General features: G+C 41.5%; 1 protein-coding gene and 1 long non-coding RNA gene across 2 annotated transcripts in view; one reads left to right on the forward strand and one right to left on the reverse strand.

Moving 5' to 3' along the window:
* The first annotated feature begins 299 nt into the window (after positions 1-299).
* On the forward strand, positions 300-1,682 carry LOC138498365 (general transcription factor II-I repeat domain-containing protein 2B-like). The gene has a single exon (XM_069622149.1). The coding sequence runs from the start codon at positions 300-302 to the stop codon at positions 1,680-1,682; it is 1,383 nt and encodes a 460-aa protein (XP_069478250.1).
* Positions 1,683-15,496: 13,814 nt separating this feature from the next.
* Positions 15,497-20,542, reverse strand: part of LOC138497935 (uncharacterized) — a 53,652-nt gene continuing 48,606 nt past the window's right edge. The window contains exon 4 of the long non-coding RNA XR_011278671.1: positions 15,497-15,936. This is a non-coding gene — a long non-coding RNA (uncharacterized lncRNA). The remainder of the gene's footprint in view (positions 15,937-20,542) is intronic.

Below are 20,542 nucleotides of genomic sequence, written 5' to 3' on the forward strand. Positions count from 1 at the left end.
CAAATTATGAAAAGAATTTTCCTAAAGGAAGCCGTCTGAGAACCCAAAAAGTAGCTGAACTAAAAGCTGCCCTGCAGATGCAACAGTCATTTTTTACTCAACCAGCAAAGAAAGCAAATGCTGCAACAGAGGCATCCTTCAAAGTTTCTAATTATTTGGCAAAACACAAATGTACTTTTACAGATGGTGCAGTGGTGAAAGGTGCAATGGCTCTGGTGGCAGAGTCAGTTTTAAAAGATTTTAAAAACTGCCCTGAAATTATGTCTGCCATTTCAGATGTGCAGTTGGGGGCAAACACAATGGCAAGGAGGGTATCTGCACTATCTGCCAATGTGATGGGGCAGTTAGAAAAAGATTTGAGGATATGCAGTTTTTTTTCCATTCAGTGTGATGAATCAGTTGATGCGAGTGATACTGCTCAGCTGGCACTGTTTGCTCGAATGGTGTTTGAAGACTTCACCAACAAAGAGGAATTCCTGACCTTGCTGCCTCTGAAATCCACAACCAGAGGTGTTGATATCTACAATGAGGTCAAGAATTATTTTGTCAAAACAAAGATTCCATTGAACAAGTTGGTGGCAGTAACTACTGATGGTGCACCAGCAATGACCGGGCGTCATTCTGGTTTTGTTGCGTGTTGTAAAGCAGACCCTGATTTCCCTCCATTATTGCACTACCACTGCATCATCCACCAGCAGGCAATTTGTGCAAAAGTGATGGGTTTTGATCATGTGATGGCCCCTGTTGTGCGAATTATTAATTCAATTCGTGCAAAGGCCAAACAGCACAGAATGTTCAAAATATTCCTGGAAGAACTATCTGCGGCACATGGTGATCTATTGCTACATACAGAAATCCGATGGCTTAGCAGGGGGAAAATACTACGTCGCTTTCTTTCACTTTTGCCAGAAATCAAAGACTTCATGAGGTCAAGAAATGAAGACATCGGCCAATTATGCAGCATTTCTTGGCTACTTGATTTGGCATTTCTGGCAGATGTTACTGAACAATTAAATACCCTGAACTGTGAACTGCAAGGCAAAGGTAAAACCATTGCTGACATGATAAGCGCAGTAAAGACATTTAAGTCCAAACTTAACCTGTTCAGTGAACAAGTGGTGAAAAAGAAAATGCATCATTTCCCTTCTGTTACCCAAATGCTGACAGACAATAAAGCTAGTCCTGAACTCCTGAACATTGACAAATATAGCAGTCTCCTGAGCAGGCTTAAGGAGGAGTTCAGTGACCGGTTCAGGGATTTCGAGAGGATTGAACCGTGTGTGATGTTCATCGCAAACCCATTCATGGAAGTCGATGTTTGTGAACTTGCAGAACAAATGGGTGAGCTGTTTAACCTGAACAGTTGTGCTATGGAAATGGAGATTGTCAGCCTGCAAGGGGACATTCAGTTGAAAAGCAGGCAATCTCACACCAATTTCTGGAGCCTTGTTGATTACAAGGAGTACAGTAACCTTTGCAAAGCAGCATTAAAAGTGACTTCTCTGTTTGGTTCCACCTATCTCTGTGAATCTGCATTTTCAGATATGAACTTCCTCAAATCGAAATTTCGAACCCGTCTGACTGATGAGCATTTGAGTGACTCCATCCGAGTAGCTGTATCAAGTTATACACCTGACTACAGAGCACTGGTGGACGGCATGCAGTGTCAACCTTCACACTGAATGTCCCAATCATTTTCCCACATTGTGACGTCTTTTTATAAGATGGCTTCTAATAAAAAAGAATGCAATAAAGAGGTTTTTGAACTTTATTAACATAATCGTGAAGCACTATTATTCCCTCTATTTATAAAGGGGAAATTAACAGCAAAAAAAAATAAGTACAAGTTCCAATGTTTATGAACATCCCCCACCCCCGATCGCTCGCAAGTAGCTCTCCACTGTTAGCCCTCCACTGAAAGTAGCTCACGCCAATGAAAAGGTTGGAGACCCCTGACCTAGAGTCATTCATAAAGTATCATTGGTTTTGCTTTCCCTGGTCGGTTTAGACAGACAAAAAAAAAGTATAGGTTTTACTTACCCATCATAAGTTAAGAGTTATTGCTTCCCTTAGTCTGAACTGAAAAGCAACTGTAATCAAATTACACTCCAAGGTCCAATTCCCCTAGAATAACTGTGCTATCCTGAATCAGAGTTATATGTTTATACTGTTCCTAGTATCCGTGTTTCACTAGATCAGAAAAGTATATTGTCCAGTTGATATGACTAGGTGATTCGTTGCTGAGCGTCACGGTACAACTGGTAGGGTCTACTACCCTTGAATTACTGAATGTAATCTGAAAGTAACCTTTTGTTTTTACTCACCAAGAATAGGTGTGAACTATACTGAATGTGTATGCAAAGGATTGACTTCCCTACAACTACTGTTAGGTGTTCCAAATAAGATTATATTCTTTGGTCTGTGTACCGTCAAGCAGTGTTGTGTTTCTATAAATGTGATGGTACCCATTTCCCTCCCCAAGATTTATATAGGCCTATTTTAAAATGCATAGTGTTTCTTGGGACCATTTGTACTACAATTTCATTTGTACTGATTCTACAGCCCTCTCTCCCGCCTAAGATAAGCCTGGCTGCTCTGTCTACGCTACCCTGAACTCAGGAGGCACAGCCTTCTACTAAGAGTGGAGTCTTGTACTGCCTCAGTTGAATGGTTCTATCTACTAAGCCATTAGTTGGACATCAGTGTCCTCACACGGGGCAAGCAGCATTTTATGGTTTTTGACCCTTGGTAGAGTGTCCCTTGGTGAAGGCAGTGGGTACAAGCTCTCAGGTGGCTGTGTACTGAGCTTCCTCTTAGAATTCAGGACCCCCAATGACCATGCACCAACTTGATGGTTTGGGGCATTTACTCCTAGCTTTGTACAGGATTATATTGGGAAATGTTATAGAATTATTAGTCATAAAATGGTTCCTTAAAACCGTCATAAATAGCCTTCAATCCACAGTCAGCTGCAAACCTCCCTCAGTGTTTGGCTCCGCTTGGCATCCCTGTGCTCCATTGACCCCAACGAATCAACAGTAGAAGTGAAGACATTGGTTTAGAAAGTGCCAGAAGGGTGATTTGAGACATTGGAAAAATCAGAACTGAAAAAACCTTCCTATTGAAGGGGTCAAAATCAGAAGGGGGTGGGGTTTCAGGTCACCCCTCTTTGGGAGGCTTGTCGTTTATAGGACTGCGGTTGCTGAAACGTTTGGGAGAATAAGACTGAAAATGGTAGGAACGAGGGGTGGCTTAGGGGTTCTAATGCGAGTCACACATTAGGAAAGATTTACACCTTTGTTTCTTGGCTCGTTTGTAACCTTTCACTGTTTAAAAATGAAAAAAGAAATGACACTGAAAAGGATTTTAGTAAGTCTTTTCAGGAGTGTTCTGTAAGGACTAATAAAGCAAACATGCAATATGAAAGTTAACGTTACAGGTATAGTGGGTACACATTCACAGCAGTGAACTAGATCATTAGGAAAATAAAGCAAAAGGTAGACATTTGTAGAATACAAATTAGACTGGTTTTATGCATCAACAATTTAAAAGTGTGAAATGTGTTCAACGGACAAAGTAAAGAAAACATTCAAGTAAATGAATTTATTTGTTGAACATGAAAATTCAGAATATGATTTGTAGTAACCATGCATAAGCCACATTAAACATTTCTCCGTCAAAAACGTAGTTGTAGATACCGCATTAACAAAATGATATAAAAATATGGAAACAGAAAATTCATGACATATTCCCGTTTCACGATGTACTTTCAACTCAGTTTCAGTAAACACCCACCTCCCAGCCATTGCAACTGTTAGAGCTGAGTGTAGGATGTTTACATAAACGAAGCAGAACTCTGATAAAATTAAGTACACTTTAAGTGTACAGGCTACAGAGACATGGTAGTAGGCAATAACTGTTTGAGGCTTTAACAGGTTACGTATTACTGTGCAACGTTTCTAGTGCCTTTTAAGAAACCAACCATCAAGACAAGTGATCATGGGGCATCGAACCTCCGGACCACCACACTAATGAAAGTTTAGCATTTTTGCTTGGAAGAATTGTCTTAAGTACATGGTCCATTATTGTAGTCATAATACCAGGGACGTTGCTAGGGGGGCAGTGGGGGCTGGGTCTTTTGGTTGTAGCCCCGGATAGAAGCTGAGGGGGTTAAAACCAAAAAGGCTATCTAGCACCCATTCCCGACAGTCCCAAAATTAGCGTATCCCCAGATCTTTTCCAGATATAGCAACACCAACAACCCTGCAAAATACTATAGTTAAGATTCCAAGCCCATGCATCACATTTCGTAAAATAAGTTGTTTAAACAGATGTTAGGACAGTTCTTCTGAAGTCCAACTAAGGGCTTAGTAAAACCATTCAAATGAGGCAGTACAAGACTCCACACTTTGTATAAGGCTGTAACACCAGAGATCAGGGTAGCGTAGACCGAGCAGCCAGGCCTATCTTAGGAGGGAGGGCTGTAGAATCAGTACAAATGAAATTGTAATACAAATGGTCCAAAGAAACACTGAAACACCATGTATTGTAAAAATAAAAGATTTATTTAAATACAGGTAGGCCCAGATAAATCTAGGGGTAAATAAGTACTATCACACAGTATATGTAATCACAATTAAAAAATACAACGCTATGCTTAAAGGTGCACAGACCAAAGCATAAACCTTATTTGGAACACACAACAGAAGTTCTAGGGAAGTCAAAACATTTTTATACACTTTCAGTATAGGTCACACGTATACTTGGGGAGTAAAAACCCTATAACTACTTCTGTGATAACAGTTATGCTGGTGAGTAAAACCGAAGGACGTAATATTCAATTACAGGTGCTTTTGCGATCAGTGAAACACAGAGATAAGCAGCAACTCTGGTAACTTATTTTTGGATGGCACACAGCGAACTCAGGTAAGTAAAACCTGGGAGGGAGAATCCTCATAAATGTTCCAATTCCCTTCACCTTAGAGACCCCCCCCCCCCCCCGCTGGATTTTGAGGACTTGATTTTTTTACCTGGAAAGAGTGAGGCCCCCCTTCCCCCCCACTCATGTATTCCCCCCACTCATGTATTTTGGTGTGCGTTTTTCACTTGTGTTCTTCTATTATGGAGTTTTAGATAACTCCATAGGCATCATCTTTTCATGTGTGTTACACAGCACCCTCTCTGGGATCAACTACTGTTTCCCAGAGAATGTAAAGTGAAATTGACTTTACTAGTGTTTTCCAAATTCCTAGGCCCAGCACACACCATTCTACAATGGAGTGCTGGAGGGATTACATAGTATCCCCTGTGTCTAAACACTGGTAGCAGTCAAATGCTACCCTTTCCGATTAAAAAAGGCTGGTGGCAGTGGTCCGGTAGCTAAAAATCACAGGAGCCATGTTTTTCAAGATGGTGCCTTAAGCCCCTTTGTATAAACGGGTCCCAGTCGTCTTTTTTTCACCATTTCTTTTTGGAAAGGTCCATCTAGTGTTTGTCCCTGCACTCCAAACCAGGTTTGGCCCGTTTGCCTTTGGTGGGCTTCAGGACTGTGGTCTGCTCTTGGAATCCGAGTGTCTGGGGTGGGCAGAAGTGAGGGAGGTGCCCGAAACTCCCTGTGCTTAGTCTCCTAGGAGACCCAAATTCACTCTGGTGCGTTTGGTTGGCTGACTGTCCAGCAAGGACAGCCACCCTGCTGGGTGAGTGGCAGCTAGGCTGGAATGAAAGAGAGAGAGAACTGTTTAAAAGGAGAGTCTCGTGGACTGGAAGGCAGGGTCGACCAATACGAGCTGGAAGAGGATGGCTGCTGCAACTCCTGGACCGTTGGTTTGCCCGGTGCAACCCTGCTGCAGGTCCGAATTGCCAAACTCCATTCAACAGAGAAGCTCCTTCAAGGATGGCTTCTTCCTTTGAGTTGGTGGGACCAATCAACTCATAAGACACCTGGACACCATTCTCAAGGCTGGTTAGGATTAACCAGGGAGAGGACCCGTTTGTGCTCTTGAATCTAAAGCTACAGGAACGGAAGTGACTCCATTTTGTTTGCTTTCTTAAACGAACCCGTGCAGTGCAGGAGTCCGCCCCGCCCCCCCCCGACATCCATCCTCTTGTCCCCACGACTGAGGCTCAGGAACAGCGAGATCTGCAGGAACTACGACTTCAGCAACATTTGTTTCTTCATATAAAAAGGTACTGTGCCAAACTGATTGAGAGAACGCCACTCTCACGGTAAAAGTTTGTGAAACTTTCCCAACTTCCAGGCCTAATCAGCTTGTGACTCCACAAATGATTATTTTTCGCCTAAACTACTTCTGAGAACTTTTGCAAAGACTTTACCATTTGATACCAGAAGTGCTCTTTCCTATCCAGAACACTAGCCCATTGACTTTGGCCTGGCCTATTGACTTGAACTCTTCAGGTGAAATGAAACTATTTGCACTGCCTAGAAATTATGTGTAATCTATTCTACTTACTTTTGTCCTTTTTGCTCACTTCTAAGTAACTGAACTGCCATTTGGCTCCTATTTCAGGGGAGCACAAACGGTTTCAAAAGCGTAGAGTTGTTTATAGAAGTGTATTGGTATATAATATTAAGTTGTCTTCTAGTGAAATGTTTTCTAAATGATGGTGTAATATATTAAGAAGTGTTTCACCAAGAAACCTTGAGCACAAGTGTCCACTTGAACCACTGTGATTGAAAGTCCTCTGTGTAACTACTTGTATTGCTCACATTCACTCTTGAGATAAGCCTGGCTGCTCAGCTCACTACCAGCAAACTCTGGTACAGACTTATACCAAAGGTTGGTCTTAGTTACCCCTGTAGTCTTAATTGTGTGTGGCGGTCCCAGAAGGTACTGCATGAAATTATGCCTAACAAAACCCTTATACTTTTTTAATCTCACAAAGAACCCAGGTTAGATCTTTCCGAGCTATACAGGTAACTGATGTAGGATTTAAGGACAGTTAGAACCACAGACTCTGGGTTAGATAGCACAGGTAAAGTAAGTAAACCCTAATGTTACACTTAACCGAATGACTCATAGTTAGTCTAGGTAGGCAACAACCTAATACCGACTTCTGGACAGGCTAACAGCAAGTCTGGGGAAGCAAGACCCAGTTGGGGCCACTGATACAATCCTAACAGGCATAATCTGGTGAAACCAAGACATGACTTTTGGGAAGAGGCACGACCTAATCACAGGTGATTAATACCTTCACATCTACTTTCTATTAGAAAGTAGAAACGGTTTCTATGGAAAGATAGATGTTAACCATACTTTTGAGAATAGTGCATCACACATCCAAGGTAAGTAAGAACTTTTGTAACTGTTCCCTCTGAGTTACAGGTAGTAACCAACTCTTTTATAAGTAAGTAACTTTTAAACATGTATTTTCTTTTCTAGGCAAAAGGCCAAATCCCTTAAGTCTTTCCCTTATTCGTGGAGCAGGAGTGTTCTCAGTGGCAGAAAGGGGGTGGGGGGGCACTAGGATCTAATGTCCAAGAGGCAGTGTCAGAATAGGTTCTAAGTAGCAAATGTCTGTTCCTTGGGAAGACTGGGAAAACAGGCGATTATTTTACTTCTAGCGTTAGAAGAGGGTCCAGGGGCTTCCCAGAAGACACCCTAGAAGGCTTCTAGCAGTTGGACTGGGTGTGCTGGATGAGAGCTCTCCCCATCACAGAAAACAGCCCTACAGCTACACAGAAATCCTAAGAGACTTAAGGTAGTACATACCCAAGCCAATACAGTACACCAGCATTGAAGATTTTGCAGGAGGAGGATTTCAGGATCAGCAGCCAAATAACCGGTCAGTGGATTGCTTGCTGTGGTGACTGAAAACAAGAATGAATTTTGCAGCAGGGATCAATGAAGGTGGCTCTAGGCAAGGTTTTCCTCTCGGCTGAATGCAGTTCTGATGTGGCGCCTTTTCAAGGAGCATACAAGACAGAAAATCCCAGTTGAATTCTCGTTGTTACAAAAGGTCCAGCACTCTGTTGAGGGGACTTTTCGGACTCGATTAGTGTCTCTGGAGAGCCACCAGGAGCAAGATTCAGAAGACTGTGCACCGCACACTGGCTCGAGGTCCCAGGGTATATTGCAGCAAAGTCGCAGCAACATGTGGGATGGCTCAAATTGCAGGTCTTCCCGAGTCTAGTGGTCTAACCAAGCTCTGGGTCAGGGTTGTTGTTTTCAGAGTCCCCAGGTCGATTGGAAGGAAGGGCTATAGCAGGCTCTCCGGTTGCTGGAAATAGTTTCAGCCACTTTTCCTTCATCCTCCTCTTCGGTTTCAGTTCCAGTAGTCGACTGGTCTTCAGCTTCCAGGTTCGCAGTATTTAACAGGAACTACAGCACAACTTCTGCATTTTCTTCCTGTATTTTACAACAAGGGGCTGTCTGGTTGTTCAATCAGGACAAAGAACATATGCGAGAGAGACTGCACACCTTTAGGTAAGAGGTAATTTTGTTGATTTTACAAAATACTTGGAGCCAAAAAACGCTCACACAACTTATCAATCTTAAAGGGTGCCGGGGAGAAAAAAAAAAAAAAAAAAAAAAACTGACTCCGCTATCAAAAAGTCACATCTATCATTGAAACAAACAAAGTTCCTATCGTTAAATAGGAACTTGCGTCCCCTGCACACCAATTGGTATTGGAAATCAAAATTCCAAACAATATTTAAATAACTTCAGTAATTCAAATCAATTTTGTCTTTAGGTAACCAATTTTTGTTGTGACAATGGTTTTCAAAAATATTCAAGGATACATACAATCAAGAATGTTTTTAATCAATAATCCAAATGAGAGTTCAATTCACTCAATAGTATCAAATTATATTAATCATGAGTTCTATGCGTTTCGAGAGCCAACATCTCTTCTTCAGGAGCAATACATCATATTTTTCACAGAATAATTTCAATGAGAATACTTTGTCAAAAGAAACTTCACATTTTTTTGTTTAAAGGAATTGTTTGACCAAGAAATATTTTTGCAATTCAATGGCTGCCTATTTTACATTCAATATAGACATAATTGCATTTTTCAACTAAAATGTCTTGTGTGTCTTCAAAAAGATCATTTGACTGTGGGGTAATGGAAACATCTCGTGGAACAATTCTCTGAGAATCTGTGGATAATATTAATAAATAGTATTAGTATTGTGTAACTCAGTGGAAGTTCTACTGTTAGTCAGGTAAGATGTTGTAAGTACCTGTATGATGATGCAGGATGTAATTAGGGAATTCAAATATCCAGACGCTTGGTAGTGCAAAATCTTGTCCTATAGAGGTAAATAAATTCAATATGTAGGTTTCTCTTATATGCTAGGAGTTACGCTCAACATATTTTAACCATTTATGTGAATCGACTGTTCTATACTCACCTATTCGCGGGTGTGCTTTATCTGGTCCCGTCAATGTTCTTCTCGTGTCTATATCTGTTCTTTCATTAGATTCAACATTGCGTTGTCCAAGTATCTGGAATCACATCTTTTTGTATTCGATATCCTAAAGAATGACAATATGTGTCAGTCAGTGATAATTTCTAGATGTTATTCGCTATCTTGTGAATGTTGTATGAATGAAGTTCACCTCTGCTCTTGCGTGCACTAGCCGTTGGTGCTTCTTTCCAATTCCAGTCAGTGGAAAACAATTCATTCGAATACAAAAAGATAAGTGATTCCAGATACTTGGACAACGCAATGTTGAATCTAATGAAAGAGCAGATATAGACACGAGAAGAACATTGATGGGACCAGATAAAGCACACCCGCACATTCATACATATTAAATTTATTTACCTCTATAGGTAAAGATTTTGCACGACCAAGCATCTGGATATTTGAATTCCCTCATTACATGCTGCATCATCATACAGGTACTTACAACATTTTACCTGACTAACGGTAGAACTTCCACTGAGTTACACAATACTAATACTATTTATTAATATTATCCACAGATTCTCAGAGAATTGTTCCACGAGATTGTTCCATTAGCCCACAGTCAAATTATCTTTTTGAAGCCACACAAGACATTTTAGTTGTAAAATGCAATTATGTCTATATTGAATGTAAAATAGGCAGCCATTGAATTGCAAAAAAAAATTTCTTGGTCAAAAAATTCCTTTGTCAAAAGAAACTAATTTTTTTGTTTAAAGTATTCTCATTGAAATTATTCTGTGGAAAATCTGATGTATTGCTCCTGAAGGAGAGGTTGGCTCTCGAAACGCGTAGAGCTCATGATTAATATAATTTGATACTATTGAGTGAATTAAACTCATTTGGATTCTTGATTAAAAACATTCTTGATTGTATGTATCCTTGAATATTTTTGAAAACAATTGTCAACAAAAATTGGTTACCTAAAGACAAAATTGATTTGAATTACTGAAGTTATTTAAATATTATTTGGAATTTTGATTTCCAATACCAATTGGTGTGCAGGGGACGGGAGCTCCTATTTAACGATAGGAACTTTGTTTCAATGTCCAGTCAGGACAGCCAGTCCCCCCCACTCAGGCAAGGAGAAAGAAAGGGCTGTGGAGTTTTGGACTCCTCCCTCGCTTCCTGCCCTCACAGACAGCTGGAGTCTTTGGGGGGGCGTAGTCCAGAGGACTCCCGCCAAAGATTAAAACAGGGATTTCCTACCATGGATGTCAGGGGAAGGACCAAGAAAGGACAAGAAACACTAAAGTGGCAAAAAAAGAAGACCGGGGACATTTTGGTAAAATGAGCACCCTTATGTGCTCATACTGCAGCTGTGCACACAGCCCGCAGTAAAGGTGCCCCAAGTTAATACCTGGTATTCACTGCCACCAGCCATTGAAGGCAAGCTTGTCCCTGTAACAGAACTGTTACAAGTTTAGTGTGAAAGGGGATACATTGCATCTCCCCAGCACTCCACATAAGGTGGGGTGTGCTGGTTTCACCTAACAAAATGTAAAAGGGGATCCAAAGATCCTTTCTACCCTTGGGAACTGTAATTCTCTCAAGCTTAACCAGAGAAAGTTTAAAAGGGGAGCCCCTAGGACAACTGTCAACAAGTTGTTAAAGAGGATAACTTTAAAAAGACACTATGAGAGGCTTTAAAAAAAAAACTAAAAAAAAAAAACTGGGTACCTATTTCCATACCCACTATGGAATTTCACTATTTCAAATATCCCACTAGAAAAGCAAAATGTTCTAGGTTTACCTAGGTCAGGAAGATTTACCAGGTCTATGAAAACCTTACCCAACAACCAATATTAAAATGTGAGGAATTGGCAAGTAAGAAATGCTACTGGATTTTGTTGGGACCATAAACAATGAACACACTTTTCTGCAAATGTATCAAAAACCAAAATATGTACAGTCAGGAAGTAGCGGCGCAAAAAAAGATAATGCAAAGAGATTAGGAAAATAAAGAAAGTCGAGCTTCCAAATAGGTTGCACCAGATAAAGAAAAGGAAGCAAAAATATTGTAACTGGCTCATCTCGTTTAAAACCATACGGGACCAAGAACAAGCCAAAAAAAATGTTAAGTCTGTTTATCAACACAACTCGAGAAACATGGGCAACAGGCAATAATAAATGAAGGGACCTTGACCCATAAAGCTTCACTACCCAATAGCGTAAATGCGGAAAGATGGGTTGAACATTACAGAGGTATTTGCCAGGTCAACCTCAGCCCAGGTGGAAACATGGATAGAAACCGAAGTAAGATGGGACTTCAAGTTCAAGCAAGATGTAATCGAGGAAGTGATAAAAAGATTGAGAAAACCAGGAGCGGCGGGTCCAGATGGGATAAACATTATGTTAAAGCAAAATAAGGAATCATGGGCACCTTTCATTGAAGTCCTGTTCCATCACATCGAGGTCAAAAAAGATTCCAGTGTCGAGGAAATTGGCGATAGTTGTTCCCATCTATAAAAAAGGAGATAGATCAAACAAACATCGACCGATTGCCTTGCTAGATGTAATCGGTAAGTTATTTGCCCCATTCCTTCAAAATAAAACTAGCTAAATGGCCCAATGAAGAAAAAAGTTCAACTTAAGACAGACTGGATTCACCAAGGGTTTAGTGACAGACTTCAATCTCTTGTTGCTGAACCTCAAAGCTTGATACATTAAAAGCAAAGACTCTGTTTGTAGCATTTATCGATCTGTGGCAAGCATTTGACAGCGTTAGCAGAGCAACATTGTGGAACAAACTGAAGCCGTGGCAGTGTCCAGAGGACGTCCTGCAAGCAATCTTGAAATAAAACGCAAACAAAACTCAAATCATGTTCTGCTCCAAGTCTGGAAATAAGGGGCAGAAGTTTGAATGGAGAGCAGGTAACGAGATAACTGAAACAGTGTCCATCCCGTATCTGGGAATCCTTTATAATAAGTCTGTAAGATAATGGTTGCAGGACCTGAACTTTAAGAATAAAATGATGGCCCATCAGGGAATGATATTACATGCCAAATATGGTAAATTCACTATGAAACCCCTAATCATGTTTTACACACAGAAGGTAACAGCAACAATAATCTTGCAAAGCGTAACAGGACTAAACATAAGTTGGACTAAATGGAACATCCCGGAGGAAAGTTTTCCGTCTCCCACCAAGTGCGCCCATTGTAGCAATTCGGTATGAAATGGGGTTACATTCGCTGCCATCAACAGTTTCATGGAAAACATTGTCACTTCTGCAGAAAGTGAATATGTCAGCATCTGCCAAACCCCATCATATACTGGGTCAGCCATCTAACGGAACATACCCTGGATTGCTAACTAAATGGTCCAAGAAATGTTTCATAAATGGACCATCTAGGCATGCCAATAGAAACATTAAGAGAACCAATGTACCGCCAAACAGAAAATAATCTCCAGAGATTGGATGGCGACTATCAAGAAAAGATCAGAACTTCACTGAATCTAATGTGTGAAGCTCGAGCTGTAAAAAGCATCATGAAATATTTGGTGAGATTCCCAAGTCGATACCATGGAGATCAATTCCTATGCCTCAGACTAAATCTATAACCAACAAAAGAAATCCAGTATGAGACACTCTGAGCAAGTCAGATAATCGCTGTCGATTTTGTAAATCGACAATCAGAAATAGGGTGCCCGAAATTGAACATAACATGAAGTTATTATCTAGAGAAATATGCCCCAACAACTTTACAGATGGACAAATGGTGGCAGCAAATTCTACAGGGGGAGAATCATACACGTACGACAATCGATTTTATGGATGCAGTGCTGAAACAGGAAGAGAAATGACGAATGACTTACGGATGGACCAAAAAGAAAAAGAATGGATAAAATGTTTTTTAATAGTGCATCATGTGTTTGCAAGATGGGAGGATAGGTTATTCTATTTTGAGTGAAAAAAGTAGACATGATTCTGTTGCGAAACGGAAATGTAATAAAGTTTGTAATAACCTTGTCACAATTTTTAAAAATATATATTTTTACAGCATTGGTTTGATTTTCACATGCTGCGTTTATACACCCATACGCAGTGGACAGTCTGAACTATTTGACTTCCAATAAGAATTTGGTTAGGCTTATGCAAGTGGCTGCAGATGAGAATCAAAAGATATTTTTGACAAATAATGAACAAACTTATCAGTTTGGGAACACTACTGTACGATGGAGGAATGTCAAAGGCATTTTGGTAACACTTCCTAAAAAGATTTGTCTACAAATAAAACCGTTATCCAAAGAGTGCTTCAAGAAATCTGTGTGGACTCTTCCGGAGGTAATAAAAAGGAATAACGTCCCAACAAGTTCATTCCCTCCGATTCCCTTCCCCCAACCTCTCCTCAGATTTTGCAGACTATTTCAGCTCCAATGTAGCTTCTTTCTGCTCCTACTTTTCTTCACCTTTTGACCTCCACCCAATCCCCCATCCCTTTTCTTTCTTACTCTGTCTTCATCTTCTCTGCTTACGCATTCAGGGAGCCTCCTACAAAGTCACTGAACCCTTTTATCCTTTTATTCTTCTGGCACTTGCTCCAGAAGAATTCCACAGGAACTCCTGACCTTTTCCACAGCTTCTGCCTGCCTTTCTGACATCGGACCCCGAAAGACTCAGAACTTGATATGGAAGGCCTCCTAAAGCCTAGTCTCTGAAAAGATTGCTCAGTAACTTACTTTGTGTTGGTGTGGTTTCTGTGAAAAGGATCTGAAACCAAGTTCTTTCTTACCTTTGAATTGTGTCTATTATTTTAAAAGTATTGCAAAGTTTACTACCAAGTGGTTTTCACTTACCTTGAATTGCATACTGTGATTTTAAAAGTCTTTTACACTGTGGCTTACTTATTACTTAGCAGAAGTATTGTGTTGGTTATACATTGTGTTTGCCTATTGTACTAATATATATTATGAACCAGTATTTTCTATAACAAAGTGTATAAGTGTTTCTTTTGATCATATGCATCGTTTATGTATGCTACACATTCTTTGTACCTTCCTACAAACCTCTCTCCCTCCTAAAATAAGGCCGACTGCTCTACCATAACCTTGAGTGGCACAGGCTTACACTAGAAGTTGGAGCTCTGTGTTGCAAAGTATAGAGTTTTCTACATTCCTTTGGGTAGACTTTAGAGAATAACACTTACATTCGATTGTGTTCCCTAAAATAATTCAAAACGTAGTTGGTCCCACTAAGATTTCTTGTACCTAATTTTGTGAATGCAACATTGAGCGACTGTGCGCCTTAGTAAAATGTAATTATCAGCAGTGCTACAGTTATGTGATGTAGGTCTCTGTAGATAAGGTGGCTGCCCCAATCTTTCATTCCATGAAAGTGCGTCCAAAGACTTTTTAACTTCTTTTTTCCCCAAACAGAAAAATAATTTCCAGCATGTTTTTTGGTTACTCATTTCACACAGCTCAAAATCTATGGGACTTTGAAAGCTGGTGCACTGTACCATTGCAGCCAAATATTTTTAGTGAGACATTTCAGCCCAGAGACACCTTTACATTATCAAATTGTGCTGTGCCATGAGCCACACTGAGGGTAGCGGACCACGTAAAATGGCTTTACATTGAGAGGCTGAGGAACTTCCTAAGGCTGAAGAAAGCGAACCCATTGCCCAGAAACCAGTAAGAAACTCCGTTATGGCACTATGTGCCAGCTGAAGCTTTTGAGGCAAGGCGTCAGTAAGCCCAAGCATATTTTTAAAGACTAAGTAAATTGCTGCCATGACTATGGTAACAGTGGTCCAGCCGAGGGAACAGAAATACCTTTATTTGTTTTATCAAGAGTTTAATGTAAACCAACGGTTACCGGTCAAACCTGCAATGTCTTCCAAGGAGCCTCTAAAAGTGGACTGTCAAACCAAACACCAAATCAGATATTTCATGTGAAAACCAAAGCCGCCAAACCAGTAAGGGGGATGAATTCCTTAGGAGAGATGGGGTCAGACCAGGGGAGAGAATTGGATAAACAGGCTACTGACAACACTGTCTAAGCATGCATCTCAAACCTCAGTGACGCTATATAAACACACAACATTCATGCCACAGTGTTGAATAGATGGTTTCCTTTATTGAAATGGGCAAAAACACAGGACACCACCCTTTACTTTAACTACAGAGATTAACACAGCCAACAGTCCAAATCACACACAATTTACAAATACATACCATGCTTCAACTTGCTGACCTGCTTGGATGTTTCCAATTTATGCATCCTATTCTGTGATGCAACCTTCAGCAATGCTGATTTTGTTAAGCCAGTAGCAGCAAACATCTGACTGAAAGCTAAACATTATTTACAGCTTCCAGTCGGGGATGTTTACAACAACAGACTAGCATAATAGGTTAAGCAAAGATTTCAGCGACAGAATCAAGTAGGGTGCCACATTAAACGGTTTACTGGACCTTCAGCGCCACTAGTCCACAGATTCAACGTGTAAATTGATTTGGCCATACGCCTAGAAGTAACTCGAGAACATCCGGTAGCCACCTTTAAAAAACAGAACAAAAAAGATTGTATAGGTTAAACAGGCATATTATTCCTCATTTTAATGTAAATCAATTCTAAACATGCACTCAATACTGCCTGCAATGGAGAACTCTACCAAAAGTGTTAGTGCACTAATAGAGTAAGAAAACGGAGGTGAAATGCATTTAAGCAAGCTAAAATGGTCAGGGCAGAGTGAGAATGGCATGTGTGGGCGGTTTGGAATATACTGCATCCGCTTGCTCTCCTTTCGACTATTAGGCTGCCTGGCGGGCTTGTGCCATGCAGTCTCTCCCTCCATCCTCATCCCTCTGCCACCCCTATGGCACTCACTATCTCGCCTATCAACTGTTTTACTATCACCTATCCTCCGACTCATGAAGTATGGTAGGAAAATGTTTAGAAGAGATCCCGACCCCCCCCCCCCCCCCCCCAACCCTGGTCTACCCACTGCAGACACATCAGCACAACTGCCAGACAGATTGTCGCAGACATCCTCTTTTCTGGCCTATCTCCTGATCTCTGGACCCCTCATTTTAGCTACACTCTCTCTCCTTTTCTATCCTCACACATTAATGGTGGCACTAGATGGGAAATAAGTCAATTAGTGGGCACTGCTTCTCGATTTATCCAGTTCATACCAATCTTTTATGTAGTTGCTGATTGAGCTTTCCAGGTTGTGCGTGGGGTTCAGCCCACAAATTTGTGTATACATGCTAAATAAAGACCAAGGCTAATTAGCCTTCGTTGAGGGCTGAATACCCTCTTGCCCACTAGGGGTAAATTCGGTTTTGTAATCTATTAATTTTAGTGACTATTCCTTAATAAAACTTGACCTTCAAATTAAAAAGGAAGTAAGATTTTTATAACAAACAATTTTCAGCAAATGCAAATCTTTGGCCTATGCATTTCAGACAAAGTCATTCCTCGGGGCCTTTAAGTATTGCCCAATTATCATGGTCCATATGAATAGCAATATATATATATCCCCAAGTTGTATCACCAACAAGAAATTGCAGTCGCGTATGTCACAAATCGCAAAAACTAATTGCAAAAAAAAAAAAAAAAAAAAAAAAAAAAAAAAAATACAGGGTGCCCAAAGGACATACATTCACATGTGACAAACAGAAGAAAAAGATAAAGTAACATTGGTCAAGCAGATCAAACGTTAGCCAAGCAAAAAGGATAAGAAATGCATTACTTACCAGAATAGCATTTCTGATAATTGTATCTGCTTAGATTCACATGCTGAGCATATAGTCTGACATCTAGTGGTAATCCCAGAGTATTGCATCTCGTCTTTAGAGAATCGAAAGGGGACTTCAACATTGGCATGCTTGTACACTATCCCTACCGTGACGTGTAGTGTAGTGTACCCAAAATCCCTCACATGTCGAGGTCCCTCTGGTTGTGTTTTTCTGCCTTGAGGGACCCTTATGACCATCGTGAGCGAGAAAGTGGTAAGATGTCCATGTTCCTTCTACTACGAGCAGGGAGGAAGGGTGGGCGCTATCTAAACAGACAGAAATGCTATTACAGTAAGGAATGCATGTCTTCTGAGGCTTGTGAATCTGTTTAGAATCACATACTGTGCATAGACTAGCGAGCAGTACCCAGAGGTGGTGGGGTGTGAGAAGGAATAGTATTAAAGAGATGTCTTAATATTGCTTGTCCCACCTGAGAATCAGACCTAGAGTGAGTATCTAGGCAGTAGTGTTTTGTAAAGGTGTGTACAGAACTCCATGTTGCTGCTTTGCAAATGGACTCCAAGGGAACATTTGCAATGAATGTTATGGAAGCTGCAGTGCCCAGAGTAGAGTGTGCTCTAGGCTTGAAGGGCAGATCTCTCTTGGCAAGAGTGTGATGCAATTTACAATCCACTTTGAGATGTCCAATTTAGAGACTGGGTCCCCTTCTCTAGTAGCCGCCACTGAAATGAAAAACTTTTGTCTTCCTTAGTGGTTTAGTTTTTTCCAGATAATATATAACTGCCCTGCGCACATCAGTGTGTATGCTCAGTGGGTTTCTGGAAGAAGGTGGGTAGTTCTATTAAGTGGTTCACATGGAACTTTAAAATGAATTTAGGTGCAAACCGTGGGTGGCTGCACAGAACCGCCTTGTCCTTGTGAATTGACACAAACTGGTCTTGAACAAAGTACCTCTAGTACACCAACTCTTCTTATTGAAGTGACTGCTTGTTAGGGAGAATTCTCAAAAATGTGCCTACTCCCTTCTACCTTAGAGACCCCCAGCTCTTTAGCTGGACTACATTTTTATCCTGGAGAGGGCGACACCCCCTCCTCCCCCAACCCATGTATTTTTCTTTAATTTGAACACTTTATTTTGGATTTGGAGTCCGACAAACACCATAGGCATCGTTTTACTATGTGACACACAGAACCTTCAGTGTGATGGCACAGGGAAGTCTCAGATTTCCCAAAGGTTCAACTACAAGAGCAGTAAAGTGAAATTGATTTTACTCACCTTTTGTAACTTTGTAGACCCAACACACTATACTTAGTATCCCCTTCGTCTACTTTCTCATGTAACATTTTTATGTTACTCTTTCTACAATTAATGGCTAGTGGTTTACTTTTTCTTGTGCTTTTTTTACTGCGGGTTGTAATTGCAGCTGCAGTAAAGCACTTTTGTCAAAATGTCCCCATCTTTTTTGCCATTTCTTGTTGGAACGGTCCTTCCTGAGATTTACTCTTCATGCCAAACCAGATTTGGTCCCTTTGTTCATTTCGTCTTTGGTGGGGTTCACTGCTGAAGCCCGCCTCTGGCTCCATTGTGTCTGGCAGGGCAGTAAGCGAGGGAGGCCCCCGAAACTCCCTGTGCTTACTCTCCTTGGTTACAGGAATGCACCCAAAAGGTGATGCTGGTTGTCCTCGGAGGGGGAGGATAGCCACCCTGCTGTGCGAGTGACAGCTAGGCTGTCAATGAAGAGAAACCAGCATAAAAAGCAATTTCTTATAGACAGATGGCAGAGTCGACCACTGAACAAAGGAATCCGAAGAACTTGGAAGAGACGCCTGCTGCAACTCCTGGACCGTTGGGTTTGCCCGGTGAAGCCCTGCTGCAGTGCTGACTCTCCGAATTCGCCTCGACTAGAGAAGCCCTGAAAAGGAAGACTTCTCCCCTTGGGTTGGTGGGACCAATCGACCACAAGACAAACTCATCTGGACATCCTCTCAAAGCTGGCTGTACTTCCATTGCTGCTGCAGGAACCGATTGCCATGGAGGAACACCAGAATCAAGTGCATCGTCTTTAAGTTGCACCCGAGCTCCAGGAAGATCCCCCAGTCTCCCTCGAAGCAGGACTAACCAAGCCTGAGTCACCTCAGAGTGCTGGACCCCCAGAAGCAAGGAAAGCCCAAAGTATCCACGAACGCGCGGTGGTGCTATTCGCGAGAAGCAAGTGCCGCTGATCTGCAGTTCACCCATTCTTACCGCTGACCTTCGAATCATAGTGCAGAAGTCCCCAGACGTCCTCCCTCTTGTCCCCACGACAGAGGCACAGGAACAACAGGATATGCCATATTACAACAGGAACAGAAGCCAGCTGGAACCAATTTCTTCGGACCTAAGGTACTGTAAACTAAGGGGTACTGTAAACTAAGGAGTACTTGCCTCAGTATCTTGGTTGCCTTTGCCCCGAGTTGCTTGCAGCTTTGCCCATTGTTAGGGAGAATTCTCTGTTTAGGCTGAATTTCCTAACCTAGTGAGTCCCCCAGCAGCTTTGCTGGATTTCTGGAGTTTGTTTTTTTCTCCTGCCAAGAGTGACACTCTTTTCCTCCCACTCTTGGACATGATTTGAGGGGTTCCTTTGACTGTGAATGTGTTTTATGAGCTATGGGGTCGTTTACTCCATAGGGGCTCGTATGTTTTTACTATGTGTGTTACACAGCACCCTCAGTGCAGTGACAAAGGGGTGTCATAGTGACACCCCACCATAGACTCCATACCCTGGGACTGACTACTGTCTCCCAGGGCATGTAGTCACCATTGGCTTTACTAGTCCCAAATTATGAGCAGAAACCAGTACAAACCATCATATTGTGGACGTACTGGTCAGGGTAATTCGATTGCCCCAGGGTCAGTTATTTGTGGGGGGCACGTCTCCATCCCCCCTGATCGAGTTTTGGCTGGTGGCAGTGGATACTACTTTTTATATTCGACCGCGAATGAGAATGCATTACTTACCGTAAAAGCATTTCTGATGATTGTATCTGCTTAGATTCACATGCTGTGCATAGGTCCGACATCCAGTGGTCACTGCGGAGTATTGCATTTTGTTTTTCGTAGTCGAAAAGGGGACGTCGACAAGGCGTGTCTGAAACACTATCCCTATAGTGACGTGCGTTGTACCCACAATCCCTCACGCGTCGAGGTCCCTCCGTTTGTATTTTTCTGCCCTGAGGGAGCCTTCTAGACGTGAGTGAGTACAGAAAAGAGAGAGAGAGATATATAAAAGGAAGTCTATGTTCCTTCCATCCGAGCGGGGAGGAAGGGCGGGCGCATGTGAATCTAAGCAGATACAATCATCAGAAATGCTTTTACGGTAAGTAATGCATTCTCTTCTGATGTTTGTTAATCTGCTTAGAAT

Source organism: Ambystoma mexicanum, chromosome 5q, assembly GCF_040938575.1.
Source record: "Ambystoma mexicanum isolate Mex_15411 chromosome 5q, UKY_AmexF1_1, whole genome shotgun sequence".
In the NCBI taxonomy this organism is placed as follows: Eukaryota; Metazoa; Chordata; class Amphibia; order Caudata; family Ambystomatidae; genus Ambystoma; species Ambystoma mexicanum.